At 41.9% G+C, this 16,545-nt stretch overlaps 1 protein-coding gene across 1 annotated transcript in view; it reads left to right on the forward strand.

Moving 5' to 3' along the window:
• Positions 1 to 4,242: 4,242 nt before the first annotated feature.
• Positions 4,243 to 16,545, forward strand: part of LOC126354314 (uncharacterized) — a 39,143-nt gene continuing 26,840 nt past the window's right edge. The window contains exon 1 of the mRNA XM_050003868.1: positions 4,243 to 4,816. Coding sequence (XP_049859825.1) covers positions 4,345 to 4,816 — 472 coding nt within the window. The 5' untranslated portion in view covers positions 4,243 to 4,344. The remainder of the gene's footprint in view (positions 4,817 to 16,545) is intronic.

A 16,545-nucleotide genomic window follows, 5' to 3' on the forward strand; every position in this document is an offset into this window, starting at 1 on the left:
GTGTGAGGAATGTTTCCTGAAAGTTTGGCCGTACCTTTTTGTAACACCCTGTAGACTCAGATCACAATGTAGCAATGATGAAGAGTTGGCTGAAGTTTAAAAGCTTAGTCAGGAACCATAAATACGCAGAGAAGTGGGATACGGAAGTACTAAGGAATGCCGAGACATGCTTGAAGTTCTGTCAGGCTATAGATGCAGCAGCAGCTCAGTAGGCAGTAAAATCGAAGACAAATGAACATCTCTGAAAAGGACACTCACAAAAGTCGGAAAGAAAAACATGGATACAAAGAACGTTACTGCGAAGAAACGACGGGTAACAGAAGATATACTTCAGCTGATCGATGAGAGAAGGAAGTACAAAAATGTTCAGGGAAATTCTGGAATATGGAGATACAAATCTCTGAGCAATGAAAGGAACGGGAAGTGCAGGGAAGCTAAGACGAAATGGCTGCATGAAAAATGTGAAGAAATCGGAAAGGAACTGATTGTAGAAAGGACTGACGCAGCACACAGGTAAATCAAAACAACCTTAAGAGTACAATGGGGATTCCACTGTTAAATGCAGAGGAGAGCGTGAATAGGTGGAAAGAGTACAATTGAACGCCTCTGGAGGGGGGGGAGGGGGGGGGGGGGGAATAAGATGTGCCTGATGTAATAGAAGAAGGAACAGGATTTGATAGGGAATAGAGAGGGGAGCGTGTATTAGAATCAGAATTTAAAATTTCTGTGTAGAACGTATGAGTCTCGCAACATGCCAGCCAACTCTCGGTAAAACATGTCACACAATTCCGATGACTGCACGAGCTAACAAGTGAGAGAATTATCGCACAATAAGCTTAACAGCTCATGCATCCAAGTTGCTGACAAGAACAAAGAAAATTGGGAATGTGTTAGATGACAATCAGTTTAGCTTTGGGGAAGATAAAGGCACGAGAGAGACACTTCTGAACTGTGGTTGATAATGGACTAAAGAGAAATCAAGACACTTTCATAGGATTTGTCGACCAGAAAAAAGCGCTCAAAAAAGTATAATGGTATAAGATGGTAGAAATTCTGAGAAAAATAGGGCTACACTAAATGGAAAAACGGGAAGTATACAATAGGTACAAGGGCCAACAGTGGATAATAAAGCTGTATGACCAAGAAAGAAGTGCTCGGATTAAAAAGGGTGTAGTCTTTCTTCCCTACTGTTCAATTTATACATCGAAGAAGCAGTGATGGAAATAAAAGAAAGATTCTGGAGTGCAATTAAAGTTAGGAGTGAAAGGATATCAATGGATCGAGTCACTGATAACATTGCCGGCCTGAGTGAAATTGGTGAAGAATGACATTAAATGCTCAATTAATGAACAATCAAACAACTACAGAATATGAATCGAGAGTAAATCGGAGAAAGACGAAAGTAATGAGAAGTAGTAGAAATGAGAACAGCGAGAAACTTAAAATCAGGTTTAATGCTTACGAAGTAGATGAAGTTAAGGTATTCTACTACTTAGGTCGCAAAATACCAATGTCGGATGGGGGAAGGAGGACATCAAAATGACACTATCACTGGGGAAAAGTGCTTCCCTGGCCAAGAGAAGTCTACTACTACTAAAAATAGGCCATAATTTGAGGAACAAATTTCTAAAAAAGTTCGTCTAGAGCACAGCCTGGAGTAAGAGGGGAACATGGCCAATGCGAAAACCGGAACAGAAGAGAATCGAAGCATTTGGGATATGGTGCTACAGACTAATGTTGAAAATTAAGTGGACTGATAGGATAAGGCATGAGGAGGAACTACGCAGAATCGGAGAGGAAAGGAATTTGTGGAAAACACTGACAAGGAGAAGAGACAGGATGGTTGAACATCGGCTTGTGATATGGGCATATTAAGTTGTTCATTGTTGGTTGTTGCTTAAAAAATGGTTCAAATGGCTCTGAGCACTATGGGCCCTAACTTCTTTGGTCATCAGTCCCCTAGAACTTAGAACTACTTAAACTTGACTAATCCAAGGACAACACATACATCCATGCCCGAGGCAGGATTCGAACCTGCGACCGTAGCGGTCGCGCAGTCCCAGACTATAGCCCCTAGAATCGCTCGGCCACTCCGGCCGGCGGTTGTTGCTTGATTAGAAGGATTATTCGGTTAGTATATTTCTCGTAGTAAGTGAACTTGTTAGTTACCTTCCTATTCGTAATGATACCACCGCATTTTGTTGTTGTTGTCGTACTCGTTCGACTTCAAATCAGTGTCGTGTTTCCGATTCACTTCGCTAATCCTTCATACGTGAGCTGTTCTCCAGTTTGCTTGCAAAGTTCAGACTTATAATATTCTATAATCATATCCATAGAACAACAAGCGTATTCATTCTCCTGGGACGATGGTAGCATAGTGAGCTTATTTTACAATGCTAAATTTCGTGTGAGTAACTGTTAACAGTGATTGTCCTACAACTGTGTAATCATTCAATAGACGGTCTTTGTGTCTACGTAATCGCAATACGTTACATTTGTTTATGTTGTGAGTCAATTGCGACCCCCCTGCACCTTGCGCCGATGCTCGTTAGGTCTTCCTGCCTTTCGCTCCAATTTTCTGTCGTTGTGACTTACCTGTATACAACAGCATCGTCCGCGAAAAGCTTCTGGGCAGTTCCGAAGTTACCTACTGTATCAGTAACATTTATTGTTATAAATAATGGGCCTATAACACTCCGCTGGGCACGTCTGAAGTTTCTTTTACGTCTGAAGACTCTTCTCCGTTCAGAATAACACACTACATTCTGTTTGCTGTTTAATGCCGAGGTTCCCATTTCCTTCTGCACTTTCACTCCAGATTTTTGAGTTAGTTTTGTTCCCAAGGGCAAGAGGGAACACTGGCAGAGTGTCAGTGACTGCTAATATCGGTCACCAGAGCTAATGACATTTATTCCAAAACCCCGTGGATGTTGGAACTTACGTATCTTTAATCGTAGACACGTAGCACTAGCGGAAGGTGAGTTTCCACCACACTATGTTAGAGTTAAGCAAACTGCTGGGGATGCTTCCAAATGTGATTACATTCAGTGTGTAACAATATCAACAACATTAACTGATAAGCCATCGGTATTTGTCGTCAAATGAAGTTTGTCACATGAGGAGAACTGTTCAATGAATTAACAGAAATGTTAGCTTCAGTGAGTGAAAATATCTACCCAAAAGGCATAATCTCTAATACTCTGTTGATCCATCATGGACAAGGGATATCAGCTAGTTAAGTATTTATCAATATCGATGAAATTATCCGACAACCGTGTAACTGGGTTATTATTTTATTTCATTTCGACGACTATCACCTCCGACATTCCACTATGCCGTCTTCAGGCCCCAAATGCATCTCTGAAATTAAAAGTTAATGTCATGAAGTATCATATATCCTTGGATGTCGTGAATTGAAACTGTTTCACAAGTGCTTCATTCGAAGACTTAATAGCAAGTATTTATTCGTTTATTTTTCGAGTTGCATATGGGGCCTGAATGCCGAAACTAGTAGTCGTCAAAATAAAATAAAATAATATTTCAGTTACATAGCTGTTGGAGAATTTCATTGAAATTAAAGATTAATTTCAAATTTTGTTTTTACATTGGGATAAGCCTCGTTCAGTCTACAGAAGTGTAACAAATAACTTCTATTTGGTTTATGGGTAGTAGCGTGAGACTTTCAGGTAGGCACTGGAGAAGATCATAAAACGAATAAGGTTTTTTTTCCGTTCAGTTAAATGCCGCAGTAGTTAACTGACATTTTTCGAGGCGAGGCAAATCACAAAGAGTTACTCTTCGTGATTTGAGTCGTTTCATTTGCGTTTTGTTTCCTTAGTGAAGGTGACAGGCATATATCTGAGTGCTCATTACTTTCTTACGCCTCGGCTGTTCGTACATCTCCTTTCTGCCTACGTCACTGCTTTTATTGCCTGTAAATTACATCTCTTTGTACGCGGCGCGCTACCATTCTAAAACTACTGGCCTTCTTCCAGCTCTCCTTTTTTTTCGTACTTCCCGTTACAGTTTAGCACCGGCGAGGGAGAGGAGAATGGCCAGCACGCTCCATTTCGAGGGTACCCCGCCGGAGGGGGGGGGGGGGGGGGCGGGGGTACGTTTTGCCACAGTCGCTTGCGCGCTCTCCTGTGACGTCCTTTTCTTTGACTACTGTTTGCGCCCCCCTCGGGCAGCATGCGCTATTCTTAATGGGCTACATATAAAAGCCCGCCGCGAATTATTCTGCGGCCAGTGGACGCACAGCAGCAGTGCCGGACAGCAGCTCAGCGAGCAGGCACGTCGTGATTTGCGTTTTCCTCGGCTTCCTTCTAGTCGCACCGGGTGACCATGACAGTCGCGCACGAGCGCACACTGAAGCGCGTCGTCAAACACCTGTTGTTGCCACTTCTGCTGCCGCTGTTCGCCGGCGCCTCGGCGCAGCACTCCGGTGACCCCGCGACGCTGGAGAACAACTTACTGGAGGCGGGACGTGGCGTCGTGAGCGCTGTCATGGACGCTGTGGGGCCGTGTCCCGAGTCCGGGGGTGGCATCACCTGTCAGGGGTTGCGCCTGGTGCGGCAAGCGGCAGCCATCGCCGAGAGCGACGGTCCCGTGGAACTGGCGCGCGGCGTCACCCTCGTCAAAGTCGGAGGTGCCACGCCGGAGGGGGCGCGTGGCGACACGGGGATGTCTGCAGACGGCGGAGTCGCTGCGTCCGTGGCCAACTTCCTGCAGGGCCGGGAGGTCCGCATTGAGCTTGCTCAGCTCGTCGGCAGGGAAGAATGGGACTCCTTCGTCAACTCATCGCTCGTGCGCTCTGGTAAGCTTCATTCTTTGGCTTCGGCGTCACTACTAGCGATTCAGGTATTAATGTTCTGTGCTCGCGGATTGAGTCGTTTATGGAGAAGGAAAATCTCCACTACGAAAACCAACATGGATCTCGTAAACAAAGATATTGCGAAACACAGCTCGTTCCAAAGTTTTTTCGAATATTGATCCAGGAAAAACACAGATTTTTACAATATTACAAGATATTTCAATACACACTGCTGGGATCACATTTAAGTTGTGTATTTTTATTTTTAGAACATCGTTTGCGATCTTCTAAGAGATCATATTTAGCTCTCACATTCCCTCTTGTCAAGTTGTGCCACAAACTCCTCTTCTCCCCTGTTCTATTCAATGCCTCCTAATTGGTTACATGATCTACCCATCTAATCTTCAGAAGAATGCTGAAGATTATATGGGTAGATCACATAAATAATGAAGAGGTATTCAATGGAATAGGGGAGAAGAGGAGTTTGTGATACAACTTGACAAGAAGAAGGGATCGATTGGTAGGGCATGTTCTGAGGCATCAAGGGATCACAAATTTAGCATTGGAGGGCAGTGCGGAGGGTAAAAATCGTAGAGGGAGACCAAGAGATGAATACATTAAGCAGATTCAGAAGGATGTAGGTTGCAGTAAGTACTGGGAGATGAAGAAGCTTGCACAGGATAGAGTAGCATGGAGAGCTCCTTCAAACCAGTCTCAGGGCTGAAGACCACAACAACAACAACATTCCATGATGACCGCAGTAATAGTTGGCGCGAGCAAATCCATATATTGATTCATGGTGAACATTGTTGTCCATACCTGCACATATTGAACTGCTGCACGCCAACGATTCCTGCGTTGATCAAGGAATGTAACTGCGGTCACCCAAAAAAAAAAAAAAAAAAAAAAAAAAAAAAAAAAAAAAAAAAAATTACAGCTAGTTCTTTCGTGTATGAAATCCAGGACAGGGTACACGAAGATGCTCAGATTGATGATGTGCTTTCTGGACTCAGTTCCCAACTGTCTTATAGTGGGGAACGTATGAGCTTACAGAGTTTCAAACTAGATCTATGACCGTATGTAGGACTTCCCTTCAGATAGAACTCATTGCGTCATTTTTAACTGACAGGCCTAAGGTTCGTTTCGGGTGTTCCTCAAGGAATGTTATAGGGCGATTACTGTTCGCAGTTTATATTCAATGTCTACTGGACAACGTAAGATGACCTGTGATGCTATTATCTGACCAGACTGCTGTATGTAGGATGGCTGCAGCACCTCAAGACTGCAACGAAATTCTGAAACACTACGAAGGGTCGTTGATTGCTACAGCGATTGGCAGTTGACCCTGAACGAAAGTAGACGTAACACTTCCACTCTTGGATCATAATGTTATTTTTAAAAGATTACAAACAACATTGCAATGCTAGACTGAAATTTCAATAAAGCTAATTTTTTTATGGATAGCTTGACACTGCTTATTGACTACTGAACAACTAGTAAATGTATCTTATTGTGCGTAAATAGGCGAAGAGATTCACTACTATTCGTTTACACAATTGACGACAAATCACTGGAAGTAGTGAACACCGTAAAAATATAGAGGTGTTGTCGGTCGGACATATCTACACCTACATACATACTCTGTAACCCACCTTGCAGAGGCTGGTTGAGGGCACCCTTTACCACTACTAGTCATTTCCTTTCCTGTTTCACTCGTGAATAGAAGGAGGGAAAAAAGACTATCTATATGTCTTCGCACGCGCCCTAATTTCTCATATAGTATCTTCGTGGTCCTTTCGCGAAATGTGTACTGATGGCAGTAGAATCGATCTACGTCAGTTTTAAATACCGGTTCCCTAAATTGTCTGAGTGATATTCTCGCAACAGAGCAAGAGTGGAAGGGGCTAGTTGATTAAATGGGCTTATATAAGCAACTTCTATTAAAACAAACAATTTAGTACAATATTTAATGGTAATTTTTACACAATCAGCACACGGCCAAGGTTATCAGGCGCAAAGGAGAAAGGCGCAGTTGGCGTTATTGCCCATTATGAAAGTTAACAAATAATCGCAGCCAAACGTATAAAAGCAACACTGAGAGCACAATTTCTATGCCGTGGCAAAAACTCAGAAGTGGCTTTCAGCATCTTATTAATGAAAACTGTGAATTTCCTCTTGTATCCGAACTTCTGTTGACGTGAGCATGTAGATGGACCTCCATCACAGGCGGCAAGACTTCCAAGTGCGCCCACGACGCACGACCGTTGCTGTCCCGAGCATCAGCCACAGGGCTGATGTTTGCCGCCTGAGCCCTCGCCGCGCTCGCCGCACATCCTCTGGCGCCGGACGCGTCCGCCCCGAAACGCAAACATACCCCGCGTTCATCACGACACAGCGTTTAGCACCTTTTGTACTTACGCCATCAGCGCAGTTAGAAGAGAAAATGTATTAACAGGTATATTCTGAATTTTCCGTGGATGAAACTTTAAATTGGGTTAGTGGGATAGCCGCGGGTAAAGTTAAAGGTTCAGTATCAATGTTTTCCACCGAATTATTTCCTTTTCTTGAACCGTAATAGCAGGTCGCTAGCTTCCTTTGGTGGCGAAGAGGTGTGAAAGAACCCAGGAAGTTCTCTTGTCTTCAATTCATTGGCGTTCAAAACTTGCCCATTCTACCAGCTAATCACAGGAAATGTTATATTATAAGTGGTTTACACAATTCATGGGGTAGACATTATTTAAGTAGTTTCTTGGAATGATGTAACATATGATTAACTAAGGACTGATTAGACAGAAAATCAGGTTTACAATCTGAGTATACGAAAACCAGTAAAGAAGATGGAACGAAGGATGCGCACTGGTAGTAATGCTTTAAAAATTCTACTTTTAACAGAATAAGAAATGGAAAATCATGTTTTTCCTCGTGTACAAACTGTAGGGGTCGATCGATGAGACAATACGGAATACAAAAGGTCTAATGAACTTCTGTTGGGAAGTGAATGGTTTCCACGCTAGAGACGATTTTTTCAATCATATTTTATTACAAAGACTGCGCTCTAATACTCACTGTACCATGTAGCCACAGTTACAATATGCACCCTTTCCTCCTAGCGGGTGGTACTGTCCCCCATACGTCATGCCCTAGCGTCTCTCCTGCCATAGTAATTGGTAATGTTGTGCCCGATGGAAGGGAAACAGTCGTTGGGAAGGGAGTGAGACAGGGTTGTAGCCTGTCCCCGATGCTATTCAATCTGTATATTGAGCAAGCAAACAAAAGAAAAATTCGGAGTAGGTATTAAAATCTACCTGGAGAAGATATAAAATGTTGAGGTTCGCCGATGACATTGTAATTCTGTCAGGGACAGCAAAGGACTTGAAAGAACAGTTGAACGGAATGGGCAGTGTCTTGAAAGGAGGATATAAGATGAACATCAACAAAAGCAAAACGAGGATAATGGAATGTAGTTTAATTAAGTCGGGTGATACTGAGGGAATTAGATTAGGAAATGAGACGCTTAAAGTAGTAAAGGAGTTTGTGCTATTTGGGGAGCCAAATAACTGATGATGGTCGAAGTAGACAGAATATAAAATGTAGACTGGCAATGGCAAGGAAAGCGTTTCTGAAGAAGAGAAATTTGTTAACATCGAGTATAGATTTAAGTGTGAGGAAGCCGTTTCTGAAAGTATTTGTATGGAGTATAGGCATGTATGGAAGTAAAACATGGACGATAAATAGTTTGGACAAGAAGAGAATAGAAGCTTTCGAAATGTGGTGCTACAGAAGAATGCTGAAGATTAGATGGGTAGATCACATAACTAATGAGGAGGTGTTGAACAGAATGGGAAGAAGAGGAGTTTCTGGCTCAACTTGACAAGAAGAAGGAACCGGTTGCTAGGACATGTTCTGAGGCATGAGGGGATCACAAATTTAGCATTGGAGGGCAGCGTGGAGGGTAAAAATCGTAGAGGGAGACCAAGAGATGAATACATTAAGTAGATTCAGAAGGATGTAGGTTGCAGTAAGTATTGGGAGATGAAGAAGCTTGCACAGGATAGAGTAGCATGGAGGGCTGCATCAAACCAGTCTCAGGACTGAAGACAAGACAACAATAACAACATGCCCGATTAGCTTCTCTTGTTAACTCACCTTGTAGTGGACGTGGTACAGAGTTGTGAACAATGGTTCCGTATTCAAATCGAAAGCTTGCCGACATGGTGTTTACTTACGGAAAGGCAAATGGCAAGTGACAGCAGGCAAGAAGGTTGTATCGGGAGACCTATCCGTGCAGACAACAACCGCAAAAATAAATGTTTGCAACAGTGCTTCGCCGTTTGTCGGAGACAGGGTCGTTTCAGGAAGAACGTACCCGAAATGTTCGGACCACAGACATGGAGGAAAATGTGATTAACACTGTGAAAGGCGCCCGCCGTGTGAGCACCAAGCAGTTGGCCCTCTAGTGCAGGGTAAGTCAGACGACCGTGTGGAACATTCTCCATGACAATTGTTACAACCACTATCACTTACATTGTGCGCAGGGCTTACTAGCGACAGACGTTCCACATCGAGAGCAGTTTTGTCACTGGTTTCCTAACCAGCAATCACGATTCCGGAACTTGTGTCACCCATCCTATTCAAGATGAGGCCATCTTTACGTAGGGCGATATCTTCATTTTGCATAACAGTCATCAGTGGGATAGTATGCGGAGCCCCCGTGGTAAGATGAGACCGAATGTTGAGCATCGGCGCTGCCGGAATTTGCAGGCTGGGATAGTTGGCGATCGTATTTTGGGACGTCTCCTTGCACGTCACTTAACAGACTGCAACTATCGGCGTTTCATGAGGGTGAGTTTTGCCTTCCCTTCTGGAAGAAGTGCCATTTATGATTCGATGGGTTTTGTAGATGCTACATAATGGTGCTCCAGCCCACTTCCCCTGTTAACGACCGGGTCCAGTTGCACAGCCTGCTCGTTCACTGGATCTCAATTCGTGCGATTTCTGGTTGTGGGGATATCTCAAAAGTATCGTGTATCCAAAGCCCATATCAGATATGGAGACATTGGAGCTGTGTATTCATGCTGTCTTTGTCACTGTTCGGATGCAGCGTAGCCCACGCGTACTTTTAAGAACATAATACGACACATACACACATGCGTCGAGGCACATAGAAACCATTTTCAACACATTCTGAACTGTGGCTCCATGGTACAGCGAGTATAAGACCGCAGTCTCTGTAACAATGTATTACTGAATAAACGGTCTCTAGCATGGAAACCATGCATTTCCGGATGTAAGTTCATTAGACCTTTTTTATTCCGTATCCTCTCATCGATCAATCCCTAGAGTTTGTACACGGTGGAAAAAATAACCCAGTATATCTAAGTGATCCGGAAAGTTCTGCTCTAGAAGAGACTGCCATCTCATGACGTAACTACTTTTGTACAGTCAACTGACTCTTTCTGGGTGGGTGCAACATCCTTGACATATTGAAAGAACGATATCCTTTCTACTGAGCTGTTCGTTCAACTGAGTACTTTATCAAGCACTATCAGCTAGTTCCGAGCAAGTGGACGGCTTGAGAAAATAAGTGGATGTGGACGATGACCTAGCCACATGTATTTGTGATCTTGAGGATGAGTACACCCTCGGAACCAGCTTGATAAGTAGTCATTCAAACGAAGAGTCCAGTGGAAAGGACGTCTCCTTGGATTTGTACAGATCGTTCTAACAGGCTGTGAACAAGAAAGGAACTGGAACATTGAATGTTTTGGAGGGAAACTGTCAACATGTAGTACGAAATATTCCTTTACGCCTTTTTAAAATGCTTCGTTAGAATCATTTTCTACAATTTTCGAGATAAGTAGCAAAGGGAGTCAAATTCGACCGAAATATTCTCACTGCAGAGCTTCATTATTCATTTTAGAACAATCAGATAGAAAAGTGATGTTGTAATCTGGTTATGATTTGATAAAAGCAAAATACGGTGTGTTCCAGAAATGTTGCGACAAACTTCAAGGGGTTGTAAAGGGTGTCTCGACGAACAAATCGAAGATAGGAAATAGTATGCGGAAACGTCATACAGTTACGCTACAGGGCATCGAAGCTACAAGCAACGACACCTCCCTCTGCGCCACCCCCTCGGCAGTAAACGTGACTTTCTACGCTAACGGATCTTATCTGAAACGCCTCATACTGTTGTTTGTTATTCAGTGGTTGCTACTGATCGTCACTATCGCCAATGGAGAAAACGGAGTAGAAGGGCCTTGTCTCCTGTGGATGCGATGCTCTGTCCAACTGCGGTTTCCTATCCTTTATTTGTGCCTTGAGACACCCTGTACAAATACTTGGAGTTTGTCACTACATTTCTGGGACTGCGTAGTCTCTACCTCTGACTGCATAATGTGGGAAGTAACTTGTCATATATTAATATGTGAGACAACATACTCTGATGTAAGATACCGTAGATGGTACAAACCTCATACAGAACTCAAAGCAGTCACAGTTACCCTTCAGAAACTTGAATTTAGACACACTGATCTGATCATGTTGCGTTTAGTCATTTTCATTGTTAAAGAATTTAGAGTATATAGCAAAACATTCTTATGTAGGGTGAACCAGAAGTCCACCGTCAAATTTCGTAGGTTGTTTGTTGACGATTCGCGAGTAAAACGTAAGAGACTCGTGGTCTTCGGTGGCTCCTTACACAGGAATTACATTTCCTTTGATTTCTTATCCTTTGAATCGGTATTGCATTGAACATATCAACACAACAGTCAAAGTGTCGTCGGTATGCGCAGTGTGTCTTGGTGTGTGTCTTTCTTTTGACAATTGCAAGGCGTATATTGGTCCCCGATCTTGCGTTCAATAATGCTTTATCTCGGGTTTGTTTTTTCTGGGGTATTAGTTGTAGGTTAAGGAAAGACAGCAACAGTATGGACAACTTTAGTGCTAAAGAATCGACCCATCCGTATCTCGTCTGTGGGTTCAGTGAATGAAATGGAAAAGCGGCTCTAACAATCTTATGCCTTGCGCCTCTTGTAAAGCTCTAATGTTTTTCAAAGTTAATGAGAAATAACAGTGAGGCAAATTAATAGAGCAACACAGAAATGTAGAATATGAATATGACAAGTATATCGTATCAGCTCACTTCACGAAGAAATTGTGTCATTCGCACATGCTTCCACAATGCTGGAATCAGTGATCCACAGTTTCATATTAAGCGTAGCAGGTACTTGATACTAGTGCAGCATGCTATGCGTGAAAATACAGCCTTCATTAAATTAATAATTCAATGTTATCTTAGTTATTTTGGCTTTTATTCAACACTTCAACAGCACTGAAAATAGTGACAGCATCGGGCATAATCAGCAGCTGAGTGCAGATCGTCGAGAAAGTCGTCGTGAATCATAAAACGTTACTTCTAATATCACTGCCTGATGACAAACATTCATTGTGATGACGTATGACGAATAATGTTCGAAGAAAATAAATATACTGTTTTATTTCGACAACTTCTGAAATAGTGAAACTATAGGAGAATACTGCGATCATGCGACACTAACTTTTACTGAGACTTAACGGGACTATTGGGACTTTATCTTCAAATAACCTACTCTCGGATACTATTCATGTGAAAGAAAAAAAAATTGTAGGAAGTAACAAAATATGCATAAAATATGAATCATTTAACAAACTAATTTTCTGACTCACGAAGCTCAAGCGATTTACCATGCTATACTGCAAACATTACAAACTATACAACATTAGACAGTAGTTAGAAAATGTCTATCAATTTTGTTATTTAATTTTTACAATTGTTCCTGTATGTCACTTCATTCTTAGGTAGACAGAAGGCATAATGATGAATTTTTCTCAAGTGAACTGAGGATTCTTGCGACGGCATAATCCTTGCCTTTTTTTGTGCACCAATATGGCATCCTTTTTCCACAATGTCATTCGTAAACTCGTAGGTCATAATCGAATACAAGTTCCATTCATGAGACTGCAGACGTGAAAGATTTAGACATGAACATCGGAAGTCGTTCGGTTGACAGTTATATTTAACGACTGTTAAAACTGACTGTTTGTGGCTGTTGTTATGAAGGAAATTTGTTAAATTTGTACTTCCAGTGTTTCTAAACGAATGTCATGACGGAAAGTATACAAACTTCACTCTAACCGTTATCGGGTAGCCTACATGTGTTTTAACCAGGCCAGAATGCTTATAATATGTTGTTTCTCCAAATTGTATTCCGTTTGCAAAGAAAATAACGATTAACAACCAAAATATTACAACAACGAATAATTGTCTTACAGATTGCACCCATGATAGTCGTAGTAATGGATTATAAAAGAAAAAGTAGAATTGAGGAACGAATTTTGCAGTAGAGTCAATAACTACTTCTGAGACATTCTTCTGTGTGTTTCAAAAAGTGGCTCTGAGCACTATGGGACATAACTCCTGAGGTCACACGTCCCCTAGACTTAGCACTTCTTAAACCTAACCTACCTTAGGACATCACACACATCCATGCCCGAGGCAGGATTCGAACCTGCGACCGTGGCGGTCGCGCGGTTCCACACTGTAGTGCGTAGAACCGTTCGGCTACACGGGCCGGCTATGTGTTTCAAAATTGTGTTCTTTCGTTTCCTCAGAATTGCGTAGCTCTCGTTTCTATTACAGCGTATTTAAGAGTTCTTGTCTAGAATTCTAAGCGTAGAGAAGCTTTTCAAAATTAGATGTTACAAAAGATTTCCAGTTAATTTTGTACTGGGTATAAATATAAACAGTTGCGCTAGAGCGTATTAAAAAAAAAAAAGAAGGAAAAGTCACTACCTTCATATAAGGACAAAAAAAATGTTGTACCATTTAGAACTATCTATGTTAAAAATGCGACATTTTAGTTTACTGCTGTTCATGACTGTTCTTCACAAAACACGGTTATACAGGTGACACAGACGTAAAAGCGGACTAAGGATTTAAGGGCACTCCGAACACTTTTCTCAAATAATGCAGATCATTGCATTTTCTGCCACACTTATTCTGACGTGAGACAATGTGACAGAAAAAAGGATCAGCTATCCAATTACTTGATCGTGTGCTTTCAAGTTTACAGCCGACTTGATGATTAATTTTTATGCACTATCTTTCGACGAACGGCTGAGTTGTCTTCTTTGGCTGTTCCGAGATGTGTTGTTATGCGTACTCGCTGCCTTGACTCCGAGAAAATAAGACAGATCACAAACCTTATTGTCTAACTAACCGGAATATGTGACATAGTGAGCCACTGGTGAGATAGAAAATGGCCATCTTCAACGTAAGGTTGGAATTCCTAATTCCACTATTGTGATATTGGTTTCAAACAACGTGACGCATTAGGAAAACGTAAGCAACTTCATCAGGAGGCCATTGTTGGTCCTTACGAATGAAGTAATTGACAAGCTAAATATTATAGCTCTCTTACAGAGGTTCTCGAAAAACGAGAAAGGTGTTGTATATGAGGACAGGCCGTATCCATTTTCTTGGAAGTGACTACCATCCACGCAGAGTGTTTGTTCCTATTAACGGCACTATGGCATAGTGACCCAAAATGGTCGTCGTCTCACCAGACGCAGCCGTATTTTAATTTACTCTCTAATATTCGGAACGCTCACATTTCAGTAGATCTTCTGGAACTTCATGTGTTTGTTTTGAGAAAAGGAAATTTCCAGGGGACCATCACTTTTTGATAATATTTGTGACTCACCCAAAATGGTCGTCGTCTCACCAGACGCAGCCGTATTTTAATTTACTCTCTAATATTCGGAACGCTCACATTTCAGTAGATCTTCTGGAACTTCATGTGTTTATTTTGAGAAAAGGAAATTTCCAGGGGACCATCACTTTTGATAATATTTGTGACTCACCCAAAATGGTCGTTGTCTCACCAGACGCAGCCGTATTTTAATTTACTCTCTAATATTCGGAACGCTCACATTTCAGTAGATCTTCTGGAACTTCATGTGTTTATTTTGAGGAAAGGAAATTTCCAGGGGACCATCACTTTTTGATAATATTTGTGACTCGCTATTAGACACGAGGTATTGTTGAGAAAGTAGTCTTTACTCGGCAGTTTCTTGTTTCAAAACCACCTTTGTTTCCGAAACGTACGGATTTCGTGATGGTGGACTTACGTTGTGGACAGGAGCGAACACTGAAAGGTGTGCATATACACCACATGGAATGAACCCGTGTGCAGTCGACGAAAGAAGGATATAATATAATGTCCTACGCCGGGATTAAAGAAGCAACAAAAGTTAGGTATGAGCTAGGATGGGATGGAATGTCGGCCGTACCTTTTTTTCTTCAAGAGAAATACCACAACATTTGCCTTAAGCGATTTAAGGAAGCCATGGAAAAGCAATATCTTGATGTGAATTTTAACCGCTGCCAAGCCGAATGCGAGTCAGCACCTTAGACGCTACTCCGCCGCACTTTTTTTATGCTAGAAGGTACAGATTGGTATCATATCATCTGCCCTTCTGTTCTGCCGTAAATTGTGCCATAATCTATTCGTTCCTGTGTATGAGTGAGAATGGGGTGACATCATAACGTTAATTAACCTAACACATCTCTCAAACAACTGTTTGAAAGACAAAAATTGTTCTTAACGAGCCTCATTATGTTTCTCAAAATCTCTTAAACCACCATGAAGTACATATGATTTCTGACAGCTGGTCAGTGGCCAAACATCAGTTTTTTGTATGCTTTTTCTACTTGTGAGGTATTTCACTAGTATACGACGTCTCTTGGAACAAGAACCTGGCGCGCCTCCAATTATATGTTACCCTACATTACAGGGCAACAAATTTTACTACCAACCAAAAACAACTAGGTCTGGGTGCAATCCCAGCTACTGCTTAAATTTTGGATAACATTTATCTGCTATGCCTTCCGCAGATTTTCAGTATAAGAGTTGTCCTCAATTTTCAAACTATCTTTTCTAAAGAGGGCAGAAGGGCAATTACAGGTTCAGGCCAGCGGTTTTCGAATGGGAAACGGCCGTTAAACCAAGTCAGTGAAATCAAGAAATCAATGGAAACCACAGCATGTGTCCACAGAAACTGGGTCTTTTATTGAAAACGTAGAACCATTAAACAATTCGCAATAGATCCCGGATTAGTCCGTCGTTCGTCTCTCCTCAGGGGACTTCAAGGTAGATGTGGCCAAAATAAAAAATAAATAAAGTTGCAGTTTGGAATTTCAGAAGGTGATAAGAGCTAGAAAATCTGAAAATGCTGAATCTGCATGTCGTTGAGGATCAGTGAAGTGAATGGGGAGAATATATATATACTGCCGAATATCCTCCTGATTATTATACGTATAAAATCTGGAGAATCTTTAGTAGCGCCATCGGCAGCATAAAATTGTGTAGGATTTTTTATGTATAGTAAGGTAGGGCAAGGAGGTATTTACTGTGTATAGTTCAGCTACAGGATTATTTTCACTAGATCCGGAACGGAACGAAACGAACACAAATAACCATATGTCAGGTACAAATGTCTATGTCACAAGCAGACAATGACGTGACAGAGAGAGAAGTGTAAGTCTTATCAGGAGAAGAACGAGTAGTGGAAGGAGGAGAACGCAGTGTGAAACAGGAGTGTGAAAGGAGAAAGTATCCTTAGGCTCTGAAACAAATAGTAGTGGAAGGAGGAGAACGCAGTGTGAAACAGGAGTGTGAAAGGAGAAAGTA

Source organism: Schistocerca gregaria, chromosome 3, assembly GCF_023897955.1.
Source record: "Schistocerca gregaria isolate iqSchGreg1 chromosome 3, iqSchGreg1.2, whole genome shotgun sequence".
NCBI classification, from domain to species: Eukaryota; Metazoa; Arthropoda; class Insecta; order Orthoptera; family Acrididae; genus Schistocerca; species Schistocerca gregaria.